The 26214-nt window shown below is 37.5% G+C and overlaps 1 protein-coding gene across 1 annotated transcript; it reads left to right on the top strand.

The window, feature by feature from the left end:
- Nucleotides 1-6272: 6272 nt before the first annotated feature.
- On the top strand, nucleotides 6273-21460 carry LOC139726244 (2-Hydroxyacid oxidase 1-like). Its single transcript, XM_071637310.1, has 8 exons — nucleotides 6273-6440; nucleotides 6873-7024; nucleotides 10583-10844; nucleotides 12682-12854; nucleotides 15528-15619; nucleotides 18038-18199; nucleotides 19440-19509; nucleotides 21270-21460. Exons 1-8 carry the CDS (start codon nucleotides 6301-6303, stop codon nucleotides 21341-21343), a joined length of 1125 nt encoding a protein of 374 aa, XP_071493411.1. The 5' UTR covers nucleotides 6273-6300; the 3' UTR covers nucleotides 21344-21460.
- Nucleotides 21461-26214: the final 4754 nt, after the last annotated feature.

Genomic DNA, 26214 nt, shown 5'->3' with positions numbered 1-26214 from the left:
ACCTTCCACGCAATCTCACATTCTTTTTTGATACCTAAGAACATTGTAAACTGGGGAGGGGGGTCTCTGAAGTTTGTCCAATTTGTCCATTTGTGTAAAATTTATCACACATGCCACCCGTAGATCTGCTATGTACAAACTTGAAGTACATTCACTCATGTATCAACTGAGGGTATTTATTTGATTTTTTTTTCCTCCTTTTTTTTTCCAGATTGTCAAATTTGGGGTCTCTATTATAAGTTCGGGCACATGTTGCTCATTTGTGCAGATATACAGTGGACTCCCATTATAATGAAGTCCTCGGGATCGGCAGTTTTCTTTCGTTATATCCAAATTTCATAACAAACAAACAAATAAACAATAAAAATACATAGAGCTGATGATACTGCAGCCTGAATATCTACTACGCTGTAACCGGAATTTCATTGGACTCATGTTTGATATACCAGGAGTGCATTGTATATCCTATTATCATAGCGATAATGCATGCAAATTTTGATGACAAAGTTGACTTGTCTCTTCAAGGAGAAGATGGAAAGTGAAAATTGGGCTTCTACTTGATACCCCCACAAGATCTGTCATGAACAGACTTTCAAATAACTTACTTTCTCACAACACAATGACTTCAATTTTAAGAGAAAATCGAATTTTTCTTATTGTCAAGGGAGTTTATTTGTACATATTATATCATCACTGAAATCCAAATGTTTCAAAATTATACTTTTTGTGAACTTTACTGTTATGTATAGTTCTTATGTATGCTTATACACAAATACGCGCAATCATTAGGTATGATATGTTTCAGGGAAATTGTGTGTGTGTGTCCCTTTTCAACGTGTTGTCTTGTAATTTATAGCAATATTTCCAGAATTGTCCCATTCCATTTTTATTTTTCATAGAGTCATTTTACATCCATTGATTGAAGAAAGTCTGGGTCTTTCATAATATGCTATCATATGTCCATGTGATGATCATGTTATCATTGCATGCTTGAATTCTTCAGGGCAAGTGATATTCATTATCTATTTTCTATCAATATTGTATTTTGCAGAGAATGCCAAAATAAAAAAAAATGCATTACATATGAAAATAATGAGTATATGATAGCATCAGAATGTAAATGTGTGAAGGTTGTTTGTTTAATTCATCTTCTCTATAAGAAAATCGTTTATGGCTTTGATATTGCCAAATTTTATTCATGTAATTTTACTTGAACTATGTTTGTATTTTTCATGCTCGGGTTTGTAAGATGGTCTTTTTTTTATGTACTTATCAATTTGTACTCTTTATGCATAATTAGTGTACTAACTTACAAGATATTTGCTGGGCTATCCAATACTTATGTGTCTCATTGAAAGCCAGTACAGTGTAATCCTAATTCAAACAAATCTCAGGGTTCACTTCTCTCTTTCCCGTAGTATGTGATGTATACACGGTTGTATATGGCATTGGCTGGAATTGACTGTTTTTTATGTGAAGATATTTTTGTGTACAGCAGTTGATCAGACATTTTGGGAGTTGTTACTACATGTGTATAGCACTTTATAGTCTTCTCAGAATAATTGCAAACAGAAAAATTAAATAACACAAAGGTGTAGAAGATTTCATTTTTTTTTTAATGAAAGAAATAATTGAGAAGTTTTCAGTGGCAATTTAATGTCACAGTCTTCCTCAAATGGATAACAAATGTTCCCATTTCAGTCATTTATCCCCCTGATTTTCTGTCATCTCTTGTCTTTACTGGAAATATGCAATATAAATGTGGCCTTATGTGGCATGCTCTTGAACAAAATGAAATGCCAAGCAATGGTGATGGGTATGCAAGCATTGCCATGTTTACTGGAAGAAAAAAAAGGACTTAATATCAGTGTGTTATATACACAGCTTTTTGTGTATGAATATTTGGATTGTAAACAGCTACTGTATTATGTCTGCTAAACTGAATTGTGTTCATGTTTTTGTAGGTGTTTTTTTTTTTGCATTTTCTTATGTGATGATTGCAGATTGGTCACATGTGATATGATATATTTATGATTCGTAATTAAAGATAGTACCTGGTATAAGCTAGTGTTTATATGCTCTTTGTTAGTAATTTGACTGCCTCTGTGTGTGTGTTTGCATGATAACCCTTTGTATTGTTTCACTTCTGTATGAGACATTAAAAAAAAAACCTGATATACAATGTATAACTTGCTGAGCTGTCATTTATATTTTTTTTTAATGTTTTGTTGAATTATATATATATATTTTAGCTTTTACTTATTTGAAAGTAGGAAAAATGTTCAGCCTGTATTCCCACTTTGAGCAGTCCTCTTTCCCTTTCACTTTCCCAAGTGCTCCTAAACGTGCATTTTCATATGTGTAGGGCCTATCATTCTGAGTGTTAGTTACGGTGCGATATGTTCATCTTTTTGTCACCCAGCTTGAAATACAATATAACAATTTCTGCATTTCTGTGGCACATTCTGGTTATGAATTTTATCATTGGAATGCACAAACTTGGAAATCCATGCCCAAACATGAAATTGAATGATCACATCCGAATTTGAACTTGTGACAATCACTTTGGGTGCCTAAAACACATTTAAAAGCATTAAATGTTAAATTGTTTGACCAAAGTCACTGTACCGCTTCAAACATATGAATTTGAATGCACGTAAATGAAAACACAATCGTAAATACCACTTGAACGAAATTTGCCGGGAAAACCTACAAAGTTGTAAGCAATGCATCACTGCCAACATCAGTGCATCATCTGCTATTAGATGAGTATTATATATATATATATATATATATATATATATATATATATATATATATGAAGAGTTTGTTCGCAAAAACTGATAAGTCAATTTTTGAAGATTTTGAAGTACGGTCTCTGTCATAAAGTACAAAATAATACCTTTTAAATGATATATTGGTCACTACATATAAAGGTACATTTTTGAAGTTATGGTCAAAAGAAGTAAAAAATTTCTTATTATTCTCTTTATTTTTCTTGACTTTTAATCACAAAATATCTCCATTGGTTTTTGCGACCAAACTCTTCATTCTATATCTGCCACTATTTTTTGAAAGCTTGAAGGAGTGTACAAGATTTCACATTTAACTTCTTTTCTTGATTTATCCAACATTGTCTTCCCGGGAAGTAAAGTCTACAGTGCAACATGACTGCTCGAGTGTTCACTTTATAAGCAACAATTATCTTAGTACTTAAAAAGGATCGAAAAAAAGAAAATCAAACCGCAGCTATTGAAGGGTCAAATCGGGTAATAGCTGTAGTCTGTTAGTCCAGTAGCATAGTGGTTGTTTTTTTTTTCAAATTTGTCTAAAATCACTGAATTTGGCACACCTGTAGACTAACATATTCTAAGACATCTTCTTCCATTGCAATGTAAGGATTTTTTTTTTTTGAGGGGGAAATATTTACAGTTAACAACATACCAAAATATAGCAAAATTGTCAAATTTATAGATGTGGAATTATTCATAAATAACGTCGCTATTCTTTAAAGTCTTTTTCTATTGTTATAACGAGTTATACGCTTAGAATAAATTGTTTGTAATAAAAATTACTGTAAAGATTCAGAATTACTCAATTGCAATTAAAGTCCTAGTTATTCTGGGACATATGTGGCCATGGTAAGGAATTATTTTTTTGGAAGTAAAATACATTGAAAATACTTCTCATTTTGCAGTATAAACTGCAAAAATGGTGACTAAATTTATATAAACATATTAACTAAGAGTTAACAGTTTAAATGTAAAATCTTAGTAGTTTTTTGTTTGTTTGTTTTGTTTGTGGTTTTGTTTTGTTTTGTTTAGATTTGTTGTTTGTGTTTTTGTTTGCTTGTCAGCTGATGATATCCGGAAGTGACAGCAAAAAAACTGCCCCCCCCCCCCCCATCCACTTTTGAAAACGTGGTGCAGGCCACGCATACTCCATTGCTTTTATTATTCTTTTGCCATGGTAACTCAAGTTAACTTATCCTGTCAATCATGAACTTTCATCCATCATTACAGGGCAACAAGACGGCTACATTTCATAGCGTCGTGAAGGCCCTATGAGCAACAAAGAGAAACCAAGGTCTAATAATTAAAGGAGGATCCCTCAAAATAAATTTCTTTTGTCAGGAAAAAAATATGCACATCCGAACGATTTGTTATTGGCGGCGATCGTTAAGGGAAATATTATTCCCCTACTTACTGAAGGAGGTAAGTCAAGTGGTCTTTCATCGTGCCAGAAAAGTGAGAATATGTACATGTATTAAATTGACTGATTTGTTCAAATCATTTCATTTAATGATTAATGTCCATACATGACGTCATGAACTTTTTAGTCTTGTCAAACTTTCAGTTGCCGTGTCGGCAGTTCGTCGTTGATGGCGCAGGAGCAGATACTCGGTAACACAACGACTTTGCAGGTCAACAGGTGGTGGATGTAGTCGAGCCGTAAACACCGTACCATACCCAGCTAGCTCGGGAGGCGCAGGCGAACAGGCCCAAGCGGCCCAGTCGGATCCGGAAGAGCCTTAAGTTTGCGCCGGGAGCGGAGCGGTCGTGGAGGTGAGGAGAGGACAATACTGGGGACTCAAAGTCAAAATCAAGAATGAAAAACGCACGCAATGCCTCATATTGGTGAGTTTATTCAGTGGTGCATATCGACAGGAGATGCTTGATTGTATTTAATACGATTGTGATCAATCTCTGGTCTACGAAAACTGTAACTTACAAGGTTAATTTGGCACGGCTGACCACTGACGTGACGGAACGGGCGTGTATGGAGACTCACTGAAGTGTGTAATCGTTATCGACCGAACAAAGCCAACTTGCTTCATCTCATCAGCATCATTGCATCACTGACAGTCTCAACTCTGAGATAAACAGGCACATATAGGTTCTACAGGTTCATGTATTAGACAGGTGAGGTATATGATCTAGGAATTCAGATAAAAATTGTCATAACTGTGTTATATATTATTTCGAAACATGATGCATGTAACTCATTTAATTGTCAGTGTTCAGCTCAACCCCAGCCAGGCCACAGACACTGTCACTGTATGATTGCATGATTTTATGCTGTGATAGAACCTTAAAATAAAGTCTAACCTAGTTTAATAGGCCTAGACACTATAGTTTATTCTTTTTAATCCAACTTTTAATTGTGTCCTGTAAGATATGGTATTAGAGGACTTTTTTAAATAATCCATTTTTGACTCCTGAAAAAAGCAAAAGATTCAGAAAAAAAGAAAAATCACAATTATCCTTAAAGTCAAGGCTTAAATTCACTGTTACGATTCAGGCATAAAAACTAAAATCCCTCCAACTAAAAGGGGGAAGTGGGTACCATTGACCCTGATTTATAAATGGTTATCCTCCCCCTCCCCCTTTTGATTAAAAAAAAAAGATTATTTGTATTAGATTTGTATTTAAAAAAGTTAAGAAAACATGATAGTGCTTTGACCGACAAGTATGTCTAATTCCGCAAAAAACTATTTATGTCTAATTCCGCGAAAAACTTCTCATTTATAGTAATGACATTTGATGGGTCAGTTTAAAAACTTACCCAGCAAATGCCATTACTGTAAATGAGAAGTTTTTCGCGGAATTAGACATACTTGTCGGTCAAGATACATGTAGAGCTATGAAAATTACGTAGCTGCACTTCACTGAAAATGAGGATTACTGCATGCTGCATTTGTCTATCAGATGTTTCTTTTTCCTTTTTTTTTTGTGATAGAGCTTGGACCTGTAACTGTTTCCAGATCAATAAATTTAATTGCCCCTACTTTTTTTGCACCATACAAACGAATAAATATGTGTCACCACTTTAGCCCTCACTTTTTTTAACCCCCGGAGATGCCAGTGCGTAAGTGGCACTGGAAAGAAATAGATAGAAACCTTGAAGTGTGAGCGTGCTAAGGCTTTGTTTTTGCACTAAATGGTGAAGCCTTTTTAAAACATTCTTCTTCTCTTTTTTCTTTGCTGATGAAACTCGGAAGTAGCATCAGAAGTCTGAAGTGGTCCCCCCCCCCACTTTAGAAAACATGTAATGATAATGGCAATTGTGTTTCAGTTGCATATCAGAAAACTGTTAAATGTGAAATTCCTCAACTGCTGTGGCAAATTTCTGCACAATATTGAAAGGCAAAATTGTAGGCTCTTGCATGTTAATAGGCCCTACATTCTTAATGGTGTTGTGCTTCAAAGAGCTTTCTTGGATCAAGTTTTATCCTGATGCCAGATCTCTTTTATCTGTTGTAACAGATTCTGGAAAGGTGTCCTGAACCAACCAATTGTCATGGCGACCCACAAGTATGCCTGTGTAGAAGATTTTGAGGAGGAAGGACTTGGAGTGGTGTCGGGATGGTTTAAGCTCTACTACCAGACAGGGTGTGATGAAGAGAGTACACTGAGAGATAGCAGGCTCGCATTCAAGAGGTACAGTCTTCCAGAAAATAAAATACCAGTACTTTAAAATAACTGGTTTGATGAATGCCAGGCTCTACTGAACAAATGTACAGAGTAGATTAATTGAAATTATTAAAGTAGGCATACATATCATTGTGCAAAAATACTTTTATTTCCAAAATTGCAAGCAAGTGAAGATCACTGGAGCTTTTATTAGTAGAAATACTCACCAGTACTCTTATTTCATCAATAGAGAAGATGCAGAGATTAAAAAGGTATTCAACAAGAATTTCAAATGCAGTATTCACCTGGTTTTCTATGTGTCAGCATCGTCAAAATACACGAAGATGGGGGAAAAAAAAGAAACAGAAAAAGATGCTGACCATGGTTGATGATTACAGTGGATTCAATTCGAAACAGCCAGCCCTCCAATCTCCTCCTTTACATGTTGGTTCTATCAAGGTACCGCTTGCGACCCAGGATTTTACGAGACGTATCCAAGAGGGACCTTTCAACCACCATCCTAGGCACTCGTGTCACCATGCCCATTGCTATATCACCGACGGCCTTCCATCGTGCTGCTGATCTGGAAGGTGAAAAGGCGACTGCGAGAGGTGTGATCTCAAGGAAACTACTTGCCTCTTATTTTATTCTATTAATGTTGATTTTTGACAGGTTTTAGCTCACCTGAGCCGAAGGCTCAAGTGAGCTATTGCGATTGCTCTTCGTCCGGCGTCCGTTGTGCGTCGTGCGTCATGCGTCGCGCGTAAACTTTTTACATTTTCATCTTCTTCTTGAGAACCCCTTGACTAATTTTCACCAAACTTGGCAGGTAGCATCCCTAGGGGGATAGGATCTCAATTTGTTCAAGTGGATACCATACCCCCCCCCCAAACTTAAGGAATCTTTGAAAATCTTCTTCTCTAGAACCAGAAGTGATAGAGCTAATTCAATACTATGAATTAGTACATTGATGACTGTAGTTTCAAGTTTGTTCATGGTGGAATCAGGGGTGCCCCCCTTAGGACCCAGGGGAAGGGGGTGGGGAGGGGTCCTAATGGGGCCCAAATTGTACATTTTCATCTTTTTTTCTTGAAAATGCTACTATGAATTTTCGCCAAAGTTGGCAGGTAGCATCCCTAGGGAGAAAGAATCTCATTCGCATCAAATGGGCACCATGCCCCACCTGCGGGGCCCCAGGGGGCCTGAATTTGGATCGAAATTGTAAATTTTCATCTTTTTCTTGAAAACCCTATCACAAATTTTCACCAAACTTGGCAGGTAGCATCCCTAGGGGGATAGAATTTCAATTCCATCAAATGGGCACCATACCCCAGCTGGGGGCCCCAGGGGTCCCCCCCCCCCCCCCCCCCCCCTCATGTGAGGAATCTTTACAGATTTTCTCTGGAGCCAAAAGTGATTGAGCTAAGTTCATACAATGAGTCAGTATATTGATGACTGTTTTTTCAAGTTTGTTCATGGGATGTGGGAAAATCAGGGGTGCCCTCCCCCCCCCCCCCCCCACCCCCTCGGGACCCAAGGAAGCGGGATGGGACGATTGGGGGGGGGGGGGGTCCAAATGTCGGCCTAAATTTTAATCTTTTTGCTGAAAACAGCATAATGGATTTTCACCAAACTTGGCAAGTAGCATTCCCATGGGGATAAGATTTCAAAGTGTTTGAATGGGCACCATGCTTTCCTTGGGGGCCCCAGGGGGTCGAAACCGCCTAAATTAATGAATATCTAGATATAATATTGACTGGCCTCAAGGGAGATACCAGAAAATATTGCCCAAACTGAAAGAATATTGCCCGAGTCGAAGACGAGGGCAATATTCTTTCAGTGCGGGCAATATTTATCTGGTATCTCCCTCAAGGCCAGTCAATATCATAATTATTACCTATCCCCAAGGTAAATTAGGAAAATATGTGAATACGGCTATACACTATGATATAGATCAGGCCACATTTGACTACTGTAAAAGTGGTTTCTTTCGCGTACAGAAACTTTCGCGGTTTCCATCGGTGCCGACTTTTTCGCGTGTGTTTAAATTCGCGGTCGGTTATGATAGCGTTGTACAAGCGACGAGTTCAAAACATTTTCGCGTGATGTTAAATTCGCGGTTCAACCTCAAAGCGCGAAAAGCGCAAAAATAAAACCACTGCGAAAGAAACCACTTTTACAGTACCTGTAGATCATCACCAACATGTCGATTAATTGAAAAATTGTTCATCAATGTATATCATTCAACTCCAACTTCAAGGATACATATGTAGTTGTAACAGGCGAACTTCAAACATCTGAACGCTTTTACACTTTATTTTTGCTTCTGTTTTAGTTTGGAGAGTTGTAATAACTGATGGTTACTGTGCAGTTATTGAGCACAAATGGGCTAGTCATTATTTGATGCGTAGTGCTGCTGGAAGTGGTAGACCTTGTATGAGTTGATTTATTGGCGTTCTCCTGCGGTGCGTGTAACCGACACGCAGCGACGTCCTTGAATGTTTTCTCTTCATGGTCGATCGGAATGTTTACATGTAAAGCAGGGAGGTGGGAAGAGAGATTCCACTCCTTCTCTTTCCACCTTCCCTGTGTAAAGTGAATGGCGAAACCCGGAAGAAGCAATGTTTACAGTGTACTCCCGTTATAGCGAACACGGTTATAACGAAATTCCGGTTATAACGAAGTAAAAATTTGGGCTGCAATGTCATCCACTCTATGTATTTCTATTGTTTATTTGTTCGGTTATAACAAAATTCCAATATAACAAAAGAAAATTGCCGGTCCCTAGGACTTTGTTATAACGGGAGTTCACTGTATATGTGACCCTGCACCTCAAAACAAACAAAAAGTCGCCAGACATGAATTTTTAGTTAAGACCATATTCTAAAAGAACAGACTTTAAGCTTTAAAATGAGGTATAACTCAAATCAAATGGACTCTCCTAACCTATCTAAATATTGGAAAGAAAGCACAAACTCAGGAAAAGTGTGAACTGAGAAAAGAGGCTCCGAAGTACAGTGTCTTTTCAAGCGCTTAATCTTTACCAAACCGTGCTGGCTGTGTGATGAATGGGACAAAAAACAGGAAGTAAACCACCAGAGTAACAACAATGAATGAAATTAAGCATGCCTCATTAACACATTCTGTCCATAATTAATACCAACTTTCAAAGCAGTAGCACTATCCTTTCACAAGTTATTAGAGTTGAAAGTGAAGAGTGTGGACAAGGTTTTACTGAAATTAAAAAAGGATTCTAAAGACACACCTAATCACACTATTCTACAAAAAATGTTCGAGCTAGACTGCTAAAAAACACACTTTCCTGCCCGTTTTATGATACCAAATTTTAGCATTATGTAAAAGAAGACCCGCTCTTTCAGAAAATATGAAAAAGTCAAGTTTGGCTGGGTTGACCCATTTCACTTATTTTCAGTCCTCACGCAAAATCAGTGTGTGCGACTTTATGTTCGTTTTGAGGTGCACGGTCACATATAATGTAAAAACCCGGATGCTCGTGATATGCTCTAATGTCGCCTGCTGAACTCCACGACCCTGCAAAATACCAACTGCAATTGCCTCGCAAAACTACCTCGTATAGGTAATAATCAATAATATTTTTCTCTAGTTCTAATCAAAAGTGATAGGGCTTTAAGTCCTTTTTCCCAAGCTGCATAATCCAACATTCTATAAAGTTCAGTGTACTTGGCAGGTATTTTTACCAGTGTGATGGAATATGTAAATGGACACCATGCCCCCAGTCTCAAAGCTACCCCCACCGTAAGTTCGCAATGTTCTCAGGTAAGAGTCTGCAAGAATGCATGGAAGGTGAACTTGCGATACTCGGGTGAGCGCGTGACCCCCGGGTCTCTTGTTTTTAATGGGTTGGGGAGAGGAAGGGAATTGCTTTGACAGAAAAAACACCCTTTATTGCAAAGCTTTGAAAATGCTGTTAACGGGGAATTCAAGGGAAATAAATTCTGTTCAACAGTGATGCATGAAACATTTTATATATGGAACTGTACTTAGTTTGTGCTTTTTTAACCGGAAGCAACTTTCCTAGTTAGCTGATTACATGCTGAAGAGAAAAGTGATAGGAAAAGAATCTCTTTCTCAGAGAGTAAAAAATGTGTAATGAAAATTAACAGCACTCTGTGCATCAATTCCTCTAGCCGCTCGCGATTGTGGCACGCTGATGGTCCAGAGTATGATCTCCAACACCACCATGGCCGACGTTGCCGCGGCAGTCCCTGGCACTCCCCTGTGGATGAACATCTACATGATGAAGAACCGTGAGATCACGGCTTACTTTGCGAGAGAAGCGGAGCGGTGCGGCTACCAGGGCTTAGTTTTGACCCTGGACTCTGCAAGACTGGGCAACCACATTAAAACTGCAAACAACCGGCTCAACAGATACGACGACATGACCATCAAGTATGTTTGTTGCTACCTCAGCTGGGCTTGCTTTGTGGTGATATGATTTACATCAATTGTTCAAAATTTTGCTTTACAATATTGTCTTCTTGTTAGACAGTCTACATCATAGAATTTTTTTTTTTTTCATTGAGTAATCTGTACGAGCCATGCTCTTTTTTAGTGTAGCTTGTAAATAGACTACTGAATAGGCTTCACCATTGAATTCCAAAACAAAGATCTGTCCCTTGTCTTTATACTTAAAGGGACCGTATAGTTTTGGTTGAGACCTAATTTCAGGTTTCTAACATTTTTTTGGTGAGATAATGAAGAACCTCTTATGAAATATGAAAGAGCATGTAATTCTATGAGGAATTCAACGTTTATTTGATGAAAATTGGTTTTGGAATGGCTGAAATATCCAAAAAAGAGCAATTCTAATAAAGTGTTGGACCCACACTTTATTACGTTTGCTTTGTTTTACTTTGTTTTTGGATGTTTCAGTCATTCCAAACCCGATTTTCATCAAATAAACTTTGAATTCCTCTTAAAATGGCATGTTCTGTACTACATCATAAGTGTTTTCTTGGTATCTCGCAAAAAGTTAAAAGCCCAATACTCATCTCCACCAATACTGTACCATCCCTTTGAGACATACTGAACCCATAATTAATATCTCCTGGCTCCACAGAATGTGAGCACCATAAGCTGCTGGCAGACATTTTTAATACTTTACCGTGATTACTTTTGACGTATTCATACTTGGTGTTCTCAATGCTTATCTGATGTGCACCTCACTGGGATTTTTTCTTTGTTTCAAAGTCTAGACTCTATGTAAATACAATGACAGTGTGCGTGATTAAAAAAAAAAATGAATTTGTGTTATGAGGCTTCAGTGATGGAGGTTTTCTGCAGATTATTATGACTTCACACAATTTACAATTAAAAGGCACTAATTTTGCAGTGTTTCAAGTTTATGAAATCTGATCTGCTTTGTCCTACTTGCTTCCAGAGTCTCTTCTGTGAAAATGATGTTATGAAAAGTCAGGGCTAAGAAATAATGCTACAAAGTATAAAAAAAAAGAAGAAAGAAAGACATTTTGAGTAACTGGTCCCAGCATACTCGATATTTCCCATAGACAGTAGAGGTAGAAAAACTACTGAGTGAATGGTATACAGTGGAACCTTAGCCCCGTCAGAAAGAGGCTGGATTTAACAAAATCCTCTTTTAGCAAGGTGATTTGGCAGTCCCAACTCTGCATATTTCTTTGTTTTTGTACTCTCATATTGTAAATAAAACTGATATGACAAGGTAAATGTCATGCTACTTGTCATGGTTTTTAGGTCCTTGTTGTAGCAAACTTTACACATGTTATCATGGTGATAGTTGTTCATAGATCTCTTCATAGCGGCAGCATTAGATAGTTCTCACAACTTCAAATGCCATGGTGTTATTTCATGCATTTTAGCATGCACCATACTGCCCAGTTAGTAAAGCTCGCAAGTTCTAAAACGAGCCACCAGTGTTAGACAGCATAATTAGTTACACAGGGACGACCTTTTTTATACCCCTACCCAAACAGTGTGTATGGGGTTTTATTTGAACAGCTCTCAAGATTTGGCATATATGTGACCAGTGTAATTTGTTACTGAGCAAAGTGCTTTTGCCATTCATTTTAAACAATGTTTTGCAATAGTAAAAGCATTTTTTTTTTCCAAATCAAAAGCATACAAATATATTGTGGATTGAGCTAAATCCTTCAGATTTAGATGGGTGTGTTAATCATGTTCAGGGGCAGCTCCATTTTTTGATATTTTTCTGTCTAATCTGTCTGTGTCTCATGATCTTTTTTCTCAGGTTAGCCAATTTTGACATCCCTGAAATTCAAGAGACTCAGGAACACAAGAAGCTCCAGCCCACAATGCTTGGTTTCTTCCCACCCCGGATCTCGGCATCCGTGACGACAAAGGAGATACGATGGCTGAAGAGCATCACAAAGCTACCGATCATTTGCAAGGGAGTCTTAACAGGTAAGGAAATGGCCTGTAATGTAACCTGTACAGTTTGGCGTTGTGTGATCTCATCAGTGAACACTGCTCAGTCATTCTTGCAACCATGAAGTAAACATCCGCATATATACCACAAGTTTTTCCATGAAAAAGTGCAAGGACCCTGGAAAATTGATGAAGAATGCGTCGTCCATCACTTTAAAAACCAGCGACTGCTATCAGTGCTTCAAAAATGACCATGTGGACCATTGAAAAAGAAGAGAACTACTACACTGCCAAATAAGCACCCTTTTTGAAGAATTACTGTTATTCTGCTTTAGTTTTATTTGAGAAAAATGGTAGCATAGTGTGACTTTGCGTGTCAAACTATTTGTCATACTTCATGCTTGGGCCACACATATGCAGCCACAATTAATCAATGTTTGTTGAACGTATGGCACTGTGTACTTGTGAAGTTTCAGTTTTCATGGTTTTACGTGGCCACAATGAATTCATTTTCTCTTTGTAGTCAAACCAAGGCTTCATCTAGTCACTAATACTGAATATCAATCAAGCGTACTCATATGAATGTTTTGGCCAATCCTCTTAGTTTCCATTATGTGATCTACATGCACTTGATTCACTGAGTTCTGACTATCAGAATGAAGGCATGTACTAGGTGTAACAAAAAACATTTCCCACTTTGATTCTTAATAGTTTGAAAACTACATGTACTTATCAGATGTTACACTGTCATTGATATGAGTAATAGCTGAATGGTGTACAATTTAGTTGGGGGTGATTTGAATATGAAAGCATGAATCAGTTTCATTGAATCCATGATTAATTTTAACCCTAAAGGGGCCGGGCTTTTTTGGCTATGCTCAGACCGGGGGGGGGGGGGGGATGGATTCCGCCCCCCTGAGATCTCGGCCATCGGTGGTGCGATCGCGATGAAATTTTGCATGCGTGAGACCCACGTCATAATCTACAAGATTGTGTCATAAGATTTTTTGAAACAATCAATTTCTAATTTTAATTAATTAATTATGCAAATTAAGCTCAAGATGATATTTTAGCCTAATTAAAAGCATCGAGAGTCTAATTTTTGATCCGTAAATCTGTTTTAGCATATTCAACAATTGTACATCACAAAAACTTCCAAAACTCATTTCAATTCTTATGTATTTTATTGTTTTCAGAATTTCTTATGTATTTCTCTGTTTTTCAACTTTTGTTTTTTCTTTGTTTTTTCATTGGAAATTGTCACTGACCACTTTTCTACCGTAATTAGCACAAAATTAATCAATGAAAGTGATTAATTGTAAAAATAATCTGGTTTTTATGACTTTCATGACAGAACACTGTTTTCCATAGGAAATGTACACAAAATCACAAAATAGTGCCCGTTTTGGGGCGACATTCCGTTACAAAAATGGGCGTGGCTTCGCAAAAGTATGTGCGGACGTTGCAAATTTGGTATCAACAGATGCGCGAGACTTGAACAAAGAAAGTCAAGAAGCCTCGCGACGAGGCCTTCTCGCGTTACAGATTTATAGCGCGAAACGTCGAGGGGGGCGGATTCCGCCCCCCCCCCCTTTTAGGGTTAAAGTTAAATTCCAGATTTTGGTCAAATTTGAACCCTCTGTGCAAAATTGAATTCTGTAGGGCCTACAGGAACCAATGATGAGTATGTGAGTGTGTGCTTACAATGACCCTGAACAATATAGGTATGAATACCACGAATACCACCTTGTCAGAGCTCTGCTGAAATGGGCTTCTGGTGGCTCGCTCTAAGGCACATGAATGCTTTATTAACCCGTTGAGGATGAGTCCCAAGTATACGTGGGCAAGTGTCTATGGGAAATGCGTGTTGTAGAAAAATCAGCCCATCCTTAATGGATTGATAATTCATGATGGATTGCCCTGGGCACTGCTAGTCTGAATCCATGGTATAGTGTAAAATGCATGTGCATGAAAAAAGTAAGCACATATTTTTATGTGCTTACATACACTACATTTCAGGATGAATAAAGGGTAGCTGTGAGAGTGAAATTTCTCATGAATACTAGTATGGAATAGAGCATTAAAACCCTGGCCATTGTTCAGGACCATTGTCTTGGTGTCAACCAAACACTCCCATACACACCAATTGACCCCTGTGCAAAGTTAAAGTTCTTTACAGAGGGTTGAAAATGGAGCAAAATCTGAACCCTATAACTTCAATTTCATAAAACTGATATGCTCTCATTCTTAAGTTACCTCTAACAAAATTGTACACTATTCAGCCATTGCTCACACCAATGTCAGTGGTATGTGATATGTAGTTTTTGTCGGGCTAGGATCAAAAGTGGAAAGTGTTTTTTGTAACACCTAGTACATGTACATGAATAAGAGCAAACTGCCAGTACAAGATGTGTCATATATTTGACAGAGCTGTAATAAAATCAAGTCTTGTCTCAAACTATACCAGTAACACCAAATAATGATGCTAACTAGTACTATGCTGCAATTATGCGTGTTATGTTAAAACTGTATTTACATTCTAGAATGGTGGCGTGACGTATAGAAAAAGCACTTGTTACACACACACACACACACACACACACACACACACACAGTCACACACTGTGAAAAGAGCTTTTAGTATCATTTGTATCACATTTGTGAATAATATATCAAAATGTCTGTTTTCTTTTATTCAAACTTTGTCAGGTGAAACTGCTCGAGAACTGGCTGAAGCTGATGTAGATGGAATCATTGTATCAGCGCATGGGGGACGGCAGTTGGATTACGTCCCAGCTCCGGTAAATTGGATGTTTGTTCTTGTACCTTTTTTATGCCTCCGCCACGAAGTGGTGCAGGAGGCATTATGTTTTCGGGTTGTCCGTCCGTCCGTCCTTCCGTCCATCCGTAATGAATTTTGTGGACAGCGTAACTAAAAAACCTTTTGAGGTATCCTAATGAAACTTAGCATGTATGTTTATTAGGGGGTGAAGTTGTGCCTATCAACTTTTGGGTGCACATGCTCAAGGTCAAAGGTCAAAAGGTCGAGGTCAAATACGTAAAATTTCACCATTTCCACCATATCTATGTAATGCCTGAAGATATTTTCTTGAAACTTGGTGTATACATGTATTACCCAATTTAGATTTTCTGGTGAAAGTTTGGGGTCATGAGGTCAAAGGTCAAAAGGTCAAGTAAAAATATTAAAACTTCACTTTTTTCTCCATAACTTGGAAATTGTTCATGGAACATGTACTGACTGGCAGTGATTATCTAGAGAATTTAGGGTTCATGGGGTCAAAGGTCAGGGTTCAAAGGTTAAGGGCAACACTTCAAAATTTTACTATTTCCCTCATCTTTATGCAATGCCAGCAGGATTATTTTTTTTTACACTTGGTGTATGCATGTATAACCTAATAGAGATTCTCTGGAAACTTTTTTTTTTTTTCCTCAAAGGTCAAAAGGTCAAAGATCAAGGGAAAGTGCTGAACAAACTTTTTCTCCATATCTCGGAAGTGGCTCAAGTTATCTTGACTCTTTCTACATATTTATGCATGTTCTGCCTGACAGTGATTATCCTATGAATTTTAGGGTCAAAGGCCAGATGAACATGGTAACAATGTACTTTTCAATGCAGAAATTGCATTTTTTCTCCATACCTTGAAAATTACTCAATGCATAAACTTATGAATGGGATAAAGTCAAGTTCAAGTCCTTAAATCCCCAAATACATGCTCTCCTATTCATCCAATTAAACCTAGGTCAAGGAAGGTGAACATTCAACACATTTGTGACAAACTTGTCATTTCAATATTTTGCCAATTTTGTGAAAATGTAATCACACATTGTCCACAAGTACTATAGACCTATTAGGAGAATCATGCATTATGGCGGAGGCATACCAGTCGCCTTAGCGACATCTCTAGTTATCATATGATATGCTATATCACTTACGCATGGAGACCTGATGTATAGAATTATAGATTGGACTGTTTCATGAAAGATATGATCTGCATTTCATAATGTGAGTTACAAGAATGACATTGTTAATATCAGGGTCTATCTGACTCCATTTCCCAAAATATCAGTATGTGACATTTCTTAAATATTTTTTCAATGTAGATACTTCTATAGACTCTGAATGAGAGAAAAAAAAAGATCAAAGCTAAAAGATATGAATCCTTACTGCATTGTGTGTTGTTGAATAACTGTACTTTTATGTGAGCTTAGTGCAGGGGAACCTTATTGTAACAAGGACATAAAAAACATGACAATTATCTTGTTTAAACAGGTTTCTCACTGTATCAGGGTAAAAATATATATCATATACAGTCAAACCTGTCTATAGCGGCCACCCAAGGGAAACGGAAAAAGTGGCTGTTATAGACAGGTGGCCGCTATAGACAGGTATTCCAACTTTGTGTGCATTGCTTACATATATACATGTATCATCGGTGTATCATTACATGTTCATGTATATGTGTGTGTACGTATGCACACACCGTGTGTTTCGTGCATTTAACCATGCCAGTGTATATGAAATTGTTACACAGTAGTATGTGTATTGTCGTGAAGAAAGCTTAACACTAGTGCATTATTATGACTGAATGAGGGATGAATGCAGTGATGGCTGTCACTGAACGTTGCCCGCACGACTACAAAGCAGAAAAACACGCTGAATTATCGGCTCGGCTACGGTTCCATTGGGTTTTTGGCTGCAGGTTAAAATCTACCGCGGGAAACCAAATTTGTGGCCGCTGGCCGCGTTAGACAGGTGGCCGCTATACACAGGGTCTTTAACAGGGCTTCCTCCCGGGGGGGGGGGGGGGGGGGGGGGGGGGGGGGGATTTTTCAGTGGCTGCTATAGACAGGTGGCCGCTAAGGCAGGTTTGACTGTATATAGATAGAGAGAGAGATAGATAGATATGTATTTCATATATAGATCTATGGCCTATATACAATGTAGATATAGATATTCATAGATAGAAAGTTAGAATCTACTTGTTACAAGGGGGTCTTGTTATGTAAGCCCTCTTTTGAACGAGATTCCACTGTGCTCAAAACCTTTTTAGCATAAAACAAAGAATTATGTCTTGTTCTGCAAGCTAAGTTGCTCATTGGTGGTTCTACGTCATAGATGACAAATTACCCCAAAAGTAGGAGAAAACTACAAAGTATTACGCTGACTGTACAATTGCATCGTTCCATGCTTTTTTCAGCTGGATGCTTTACCCGAGGTGGTGGAGGCAGTCAGTGGTTTTCCTGTTGAAGTTTACATGGACGGTGGAGTGAGGACGGGGACTGATGTCTTCAAGGCCTTGGCTCGTGGGGCGAGGGCGGTCTTTATTGGGAGGCCTATAATTTGGGGCCTGGCTTGTGAAGTAAGTTTGTTTCAACAATGTTTTTTGTTTTGTTTTGTTTTGTTTTTTATGACAAAAAGATGCAGAGTTGGAGAGAGGGGAAAACAAAACAAATATTGTATTATTATTATAATTAAGAGTAGTGCACATTTAAGGGTGTGTACAGTTCTGGTTGAGGTCAGGATTTAGCTTTTAACGTTTTGTGAGATATTCAGAAACCACTCTTATGAGATGTCAAAGAGCATGCGCTTCTAAGGGGTATCAAAAGTTTATTTGATGAAAATCGGTTTTGATATGGCTGAGATAACCAAAAACAAGGTCAAACAAAGAGATATCCCAATGAAAGGTGTGGCCTGTCACCTTATATTATCATCACTTTTTGGGATATCTCAGCTATTTAAAAACCAATCTTCATCAAATAAATGTTGATTTTTCATATTTCATATGAGGTTTGTCATTATCTCACAAGGAATGTTATAAACTTGAATCCCCATCTCAGCCAGTACTGCACAGTCCCTTTAAGAGTACAGTAGTGCAGTAACATGTCATCATTCTCATTCACTTTTTAGTTCAAATAGCTGTATGTCTCTCCTTTCACCTATGAAAATAAAAAGTTCTGACTAGTTACAGCCTAGAATAAGTTGAAATGACAGAATGTTATTAACAGATAAAACATCTCTGGCAAGATCTCACAAAGTTGTAAATCAAGAAATTGACATCTTGAGATTAGGTTAGCAGGGGCGGATCCAGGAATTCTGTAAAGGGGAGGCGCTTCTACAAAATTAAAGCCCCCCCCCCCCTCCCGTTTTTTTTTTCCTTTTGTTTTAACAAACAAACAAAAAAAGAGAGGGGGCGCTGGCCCGGTGCTTCCCCTTTGGATCCGCCACTGGTTAGTGTTTAGCTGGTTGTAATGTAGTTGGCTGTTGCAGGTACATTTGCTTGAAATCCTCATGCTGCTTTGCCCATATTTTGGCATATAAGTAATACCAGACAGAAACATGCCTTTAACCTGAGCAGATGAACAAGTAAGACACCTCCTCTTCTTTTTTTTTTCAATTATCTTGTGGAAATAAAGAGGGCTGTGTCTTTATTCTCAAACTTTCTGTGCATTAAACACAGGGTACAGGATATTGAATGATACAATGTATAATGAAAAGAATATTAACCACTGTACTAAATTTTTGCCTGGATCTGGACAGTTTTCCAGCACTGAAAAATCACACCTTTTCATTTTCATTTTCTTTTTGTATGTGATGTGCAGGGAGAAGATGGAGTCAAGCAAGTGCTAGAAATACTAAGAGAGGAGTTCAGTCTTGCAATGGCTTTAAGTGGTGAGAAATCTCTGTTTACTTATTACTTTATGACCACACATTCTTAACCCTTTGAGGACGGACTGAGTTTGCTGCAACACGCATTTCCCATAGACACCTGCCCGAGTATACTTGGGACTCGTCCTCAATGGGTTAAAAGCTAAGTTTTCAGTTGCCTTTAGCAAACTAAAATTTGTATGTGGATAATGCAGCAAGATAAGAATGAATCACCGTGTGACTGAATCTTTAACGACACTATCAACAAAATCAAATCCTTCATGAGCACATAAAGGTGAATATCATAATATGATCAATCTTTTATCAAAACCTTTTGCACAACTCAACTGGATCGTGTGCAGCGACTTCAAAATTGGGCAGCCCGATTAGTGTTTCAGGTTTCTAGGGACTACCCATCTCAGCCACTTCTGAAGTCGTTGCACTGGCTTCCTTTGAAGCAACGGATAATTTTCAAATTAGTTTTGTTTGTTTATAAAATCCTTAACGATCAAGCTCCGAAATATCTAGACACCTGTTTGACTTTATATACACCTACTAGAAATTTGAGGTCATCTAGTGATCCGCTTCGTCTCACATACTCTGTTACTCGCACCTTAGCCGGTGATAGGACATTTACTGTGTCTGCTTCAAAGCACTGGAACAATTTACCACTTACCGTTAGACAGTCTCCATCAGTTAGTGTGTTCAAAAAAGCTTTGAAAACACATCTTTTCAGTAGCAACTAGGTCGTAGCTGTAACATTTATCCAATTATACATACTGTCGTACATGTTTTGAATTGATTGTAAGCGCTTTGGGCCTTGTGGGAAAAGCGCAATATAAATAATAGTAATAATAATAATAATAATAATAGAGCTGTAATCAAATATCGGCGCTGGGGCGACAAGACCTCGTATCTACAAAATGTCAAATGTTCAGGAGAGCAAAAAAACATGGCAGCCAAAGCACTGTATCCAATGGGATGAACATTCCTTTGACATGCCGTGGTGGCTTCAGTTTTGGGGTAAGACATCTAGGATTTGGACAGGACATCACATAACTGATTATCTGACCGTTAAACCAAAAAAGTCATTTTCACCAAAATTGCAGATACTACAGTACAAGGTCTTGTTACTCCAGCGACGATATATTTTGTGTGGAAAATGCAGAATGCCATGAAGAAATCCCAAAATCTAATGCGTGAGAGGCATTTTTGCAATGTGACAAACTGTTCAACATGCACTCACAAAGTATTAGTCTTTACTTGAACCAGTTACACCTACTTCCATTTGAAGTGCAATGCTACTTGCAGCCTTTTACCCAAAGATGTTGATAAGAGGATGCATTATATTTATGTATGATTGAAAACAAGAGAAAATTATCCTGTCTTATTTTGTTGATAAGAGTATAGTTGAGATTTTAGTGATTCTCCGTGATTTGGGGCTTAAAGGCTCTGTATGGCAGTTGGAGAAAACAAGTACAGTGGACTCCCGTCATAACAAAGTCCTTGGGACCGGCAGTTTTCTTTCGTTATATCAAAATTTTGTCATGACCGAACAAATGAACAGTAAAAGATACATAGAGTGGATAATGATGCAACCTGACTTTTTACTTTTTTTGTAAACCAAATTTCGTTATAACCTTGTTCGTTATAATGGGAGTGCACTGTATTACCGGTAGATGCTATACGTGTACCGAAATTCCGTTTTTTGGCCATATCTTCCATCCTTGTATGTCTGTCTCTGTCAGGCTTTTGTCATATTCATCTGTTTCTTTGTCTTGCAGGTTGTGCCAAGCTCAGTGACATTCAGCCATCCATGGTGGTGCACGAGTCCTACTATCACAGCGCCAAACTCTGAATATTCAAAGCAATCGCACCCATGTTAGCCAAGGAGCAGGGACAACGTGGAGAAAGATTTAAGAAATTATAATTTCTACCCCGTAGTATAAAAAAACAAACAAACAAACAAACCAAATACTGGGTGCAGAGTAAAATGCATGTTCAAATTTCAAATGATAAAACAGAACAAAGATGGTTTTTGTCTTGAAAAGCACATATGTTTATGTCATTCGTTACTGCTTTTCATCACTATGATAATGAGGTAACTGAATATGCTCTGAACAATAGGTAAACAAGAATTTTTATGTGTGACAATGTTCTGACAATCCAAGATGTTACAGGAGTGTGTGATATTTGATTGAGAATCAAGTTTTTAAGATCATGCTATGTTTGAGTTTGTACTGAACTTGATAAGCTACCTCTAATCATAAAGAAAGTTTGTATTTGATAATACAGTACATGTATTTGCATTATGGAAATTTATATATTTTAAGATTATATATGTGAAATTCAGTATTATTTTTCATTTTTATTTTGGTGTCATAGAACTCTTATGTATGATATGTTATGGGAAAATTGTGTGTGTATGTCCTTTATGTGCTGCCTTGTCTAACAATATTTCCAACAATATCAATGTTTACATTCCTTTTTTCCATGGAGTTGTTACATATCCATTTTATCATGCAAATCTGGGTCTTTCATAATATGCCACATTATGTTGTGCAGTGATCATGTAGCATGCTTGAAATGCTCAGGGCAAGTAAAATTTACTATTTTATATTAATGTTGTATATGAGGATACAGAAAAATGAAATATGAAAATTATGAATATCACAGGCATCAAAATGTTACTGTGTTACTGTAAAAGTGGATATTTTTGCGTGACTAATTTTTCGCGCTTGGCCGGGTCGGAAGAGTTTCGCGTGTTTTCAATTCCACGGAATCAAGACATCACGCACCGGCACATATGGCAAGCAAAAATATTCGCGTGCTTTTATTTTCGCGCTAGTTTCTGGTTGCGCGAAATGCGCGAAAATTTGAACACCGCGAAAATTTCCACTTTTACAGTACATGTTTTTTGTTTTGGTTTTTTTTTTTGTTTTGTTGTTTTTACCTTCTCTTTAAGGATAAAGTTTCATCTGTCATGTTGATATTGTGAAATTTTGTTTAATTAGTGTTGCTTGATCTGTGGTTTTTGTTCAGATTTTTAAGAAGGTCTGTATTTATGTGGATGACTCCGTGATTTGTGGTCTTTTTGCATATATGTACTGACAGAGATATTTGCTTGCCATTCCAATACTGTGTGTCACATTAAAAGCCAGTAATCCTGATTTGAGCAAAATCATGGTGGTTCCCAGAAACAGAAAAAAAAAAGATGGTTGCATCAAAGAGTAGGATTATCAGATCAAATTATATTTTGGTCAATGCACTCAGATATATTTAGGCCTAATGATCCAAGCTTCATAATTAGCTTTGACTTGAGGCAGTTACAACTGGATGAACATGTGCACACGTGTCACCTCAAGGGGGCGCTTGAAAAATTCCTTCTTGTGATTGGCTTATTTACTGAAGATCACATGTTATCATTCCTTCTGCTTTGACACCTAAGCAGACATCCAGAAAAGCTAATGCTACTATACTGCTGGATGACAGTACAGTTTGTATATTGATCCCGAATAAACAAGTCGGTAACTTCAGTAAATCATTTGTGTGCCTTGAATGCTGATTGGCACAGAAAACCCCATAGCATTGAACACAATGTCTAAAGTCCTGTGCATAGAAAGGGTATGTCCATTTCTGTTTCTCCCATGGAATCTAGTGTACATGGCATGTATTTCATGAGGATTTTTTAATCTCGACTTGTAGCACAGTTTTGCAAATGGCTTGAATTGGCAAGCCAGAACCATAGTTACAGAATGAGGAATGAGTACTGGCAAATCCCACTTTGACAAGATAGTCAAGACCCTCAAGAATTTTGTCGTTTGAACACAATTTCATCAAAATGGACAATGTGACTATGGGAATTAATGACAGGTTTACGAGTAAAATCCTCTAATACTATAAAATCTCATCGTATATGTGTTCTTGTAATGGGGTTTGCCTGTGTTATCCCCTTTCAAGGGAAAACTTTGCCCCTTTCCACCTTGAAGATGTAATGCATTACCGATAGGCTACATTTCTACAATGAGAGGCAATGTTTTCATGAGTTGCTAGTTTTCACGAATATCTGTCTACCTGTGAAATTTGTGAAAATAAAAATGCTGCAAATATATGGCATGTACAGTCTTTTGTATTTCATCAGTCATAATGGCACATTTCATAAGCATGACTACATTTTCAACTTCACACTACATGTGCAGAGAGGGGGCATGCATTGTACATCAGGAGATCGAGAGTTTGGAGTCACTATCATGACATGATCATTATAGCGCCCCCAGCAGGCATGGTCATACAGCTTGTTGTACTTCCTCAAATTCAAACAACAATCGTCTTTCAGAAATTTCCATTTTGGTCTTTTCATGGACGAGCAAGGGTACATTTTGATACAGGTTTTAGCACACGGGTAACTTGCAGAGATTACATCTTGTAAGAATTGAGAAAGCCTTCAGAACTACTGTATAATGATACAGTGTATCAATGTGTATTGTTCGATTAACATGATTATTACATATTACGAAAATGAACTTTTGCCCAGTGAGCCTATGTCATGTAGAAGAATGAATAATCAAATGCCTTTGTGAAAGGAATTTTTGAAACCTGAAAAACTTCATAGAAGCATCACATATATCTTTTATGCTGTAGTTACCATACACATGGAGAGATGGATTATTTACTGTATTGGATGTGCATATGATATACACGTACAATGTATTAAAAATGTGTCATACTGTGCACATGATAATACAGCACTCAAGCTTAAGCATGTGCTTACTTTGTGTCTCCTGAGGAACATGTCATAATCGCTTACAAAAAGATAAAAAAATCTCTCATTTACTTCAATATCTATGTAATTACATATATGTGTGTGCTTATGACTTCAATATACCAACATCATACCGTGTATATGCATGAAATGCTATTTCTTCATTAAACAATAGGTCTTGATAAAGATGAATCAAACTACACAGCAGAAATTCTCAAAGGATGATTGTCTTATAAAGTACATGTATACTAACCATGATAAGCATGTACCATATAAACTGTAGTGGCCCCACTTACCATCATATGCATGTATGGGCTCTGTAAATAAAGCATATGAAGAAATATTTTAAGAATCATGGTATGCCATTGTTGTGCTATATAGGCAATTAGTGTCATCAAGTTGGGTTTCTGATGGTAAAGTACATACTTTCATGATTGTATATCCTTTGTTTTTGTTTTTGTTTTGTTTGCCATGGCATGGTTAGAAAATTCTACACCAATTAAAAGTTATAGTCTGATATCAAAACAAAGAATAAAGTTTTATAAACACAATAACAAACTATTCTCATAACAGCCACACACACAAAAAAGAAAACCTTTCTTGTTCAGTGAGTTAGCTGATGTCCTCACCTTCACCATCATTGTTCAATGGTCATGGTCATTTTCTGTTATAAAACTTGAAAGACCTATGTTGTTCCCAGCCGGATAACTTGAAATAATAATCAGTTAGATATATCAGGATTTGAGAGTTGGTCATAATTGCGTTTGAACAAAAACCAAAACAAAACTAGCAAAAATGCAAAAAAAAAAAAAAAAAAGAACTACAAACGAAAACGGGAAATTCAAATTTGTATACACACAATTATTACATGTATAAATGGCAAGTTGTGCTTGTCTTGATACTAAAAGTTTACCTTTTCTTTTGAGATTACCAGGTAACTTAACTGGCAGTATTTGGTACCTGGCCCTGGAAGTTTTATTATTTCAGTTTTGTAATTTATGGCTGGTCTATAATACATTTTGTATCTCATCCTGCAAGTTCGACCTACATGTGCTATAAAGAAGGTTTCGTCAACATGTTTCGTTGGCCCATATGGACCTAATATAACATGGACTATTCACGGCAGTCTTTCTTTGATGTAATGATCGTCACCGACACCTGATTATGTACATCTTAAAGGACAAGTCCACCATCATATCTTCGACTTGCTACTGACGTATGTTAAGGGTAATATTATTCCCCCTGCCTGCTGAAAGAGAGAAGTCGAGTGTTCTTTTGTTATGCGAGAAAAATGGAAATATGTTGAATTTTCTTCATTCTTTCTTTATATCGTTGTACTCATGTGACATCACAAGCTTACTTAGTCTTTTCATCCTGTCGTGACTGGACATAAATTTCAAAAATTCATAACTTTTGAACGGATTGTCCAATTTTCCTCAAACTCTCACTGATATTATGTTCTACTCATATTGCTGCATTCTCTCAACCCACATGTCTATGAAGGTGAACTTGTCCTTTAATGAGTACATTCTGGGGCCCGTTGCATAAAACTCCAACCGGATTTTTTTCCGGTTGAAATCACAAAATTCCGGTTGGAAGTTCCCAACCAGAGTTTTTATGCAACGGATTTTACCTTCTTAGGTTAGCAACCTTAAAAAATTCAGATTGGGCAAATACCAACCTGAATTTTTTAAGGTTGCTAAAAAAGTTTTATGCAACGAGACCCAGGTGTCTTGACAATAACGATTGTGTAATCATGTATCGTCACTAACAAAAGAATCGTTTCCCTCATTTCAGTCTTGTTTCGCTGGGTTACAGCTCGTTATTTCGAAGGTTCGTTATTCCGAAGGTTCGTTATTCCGAAGGCTCTTTATTCCTAAGATTCGTTATTCCGAATGTTCATTGTTCCGAATTTCATTTTCGGATTAACCGATCTTCGGAATAACGAACCTTCGGAATAACGCCAC

This window comes from Diadema antillarum, unplaced genomic scaffold (genome assembly GCF_040938485.1).
Source record: "Diadema antillarum isolate AM-2024a unplaced genomic scaffold, OU_Dant_1.0 seq00000082_RagTag, whole genome shotgun sequence".
Taxonomy (NCBI): Eukaryota; Metazoa; Echinodermata; class Echinoidea; order Diadematoida; family Diadematidae; genus Diadema; species Diadema antillarum.
This window is presented reverse-complemented; position numbering and strand designations above follow the sequence as displayed.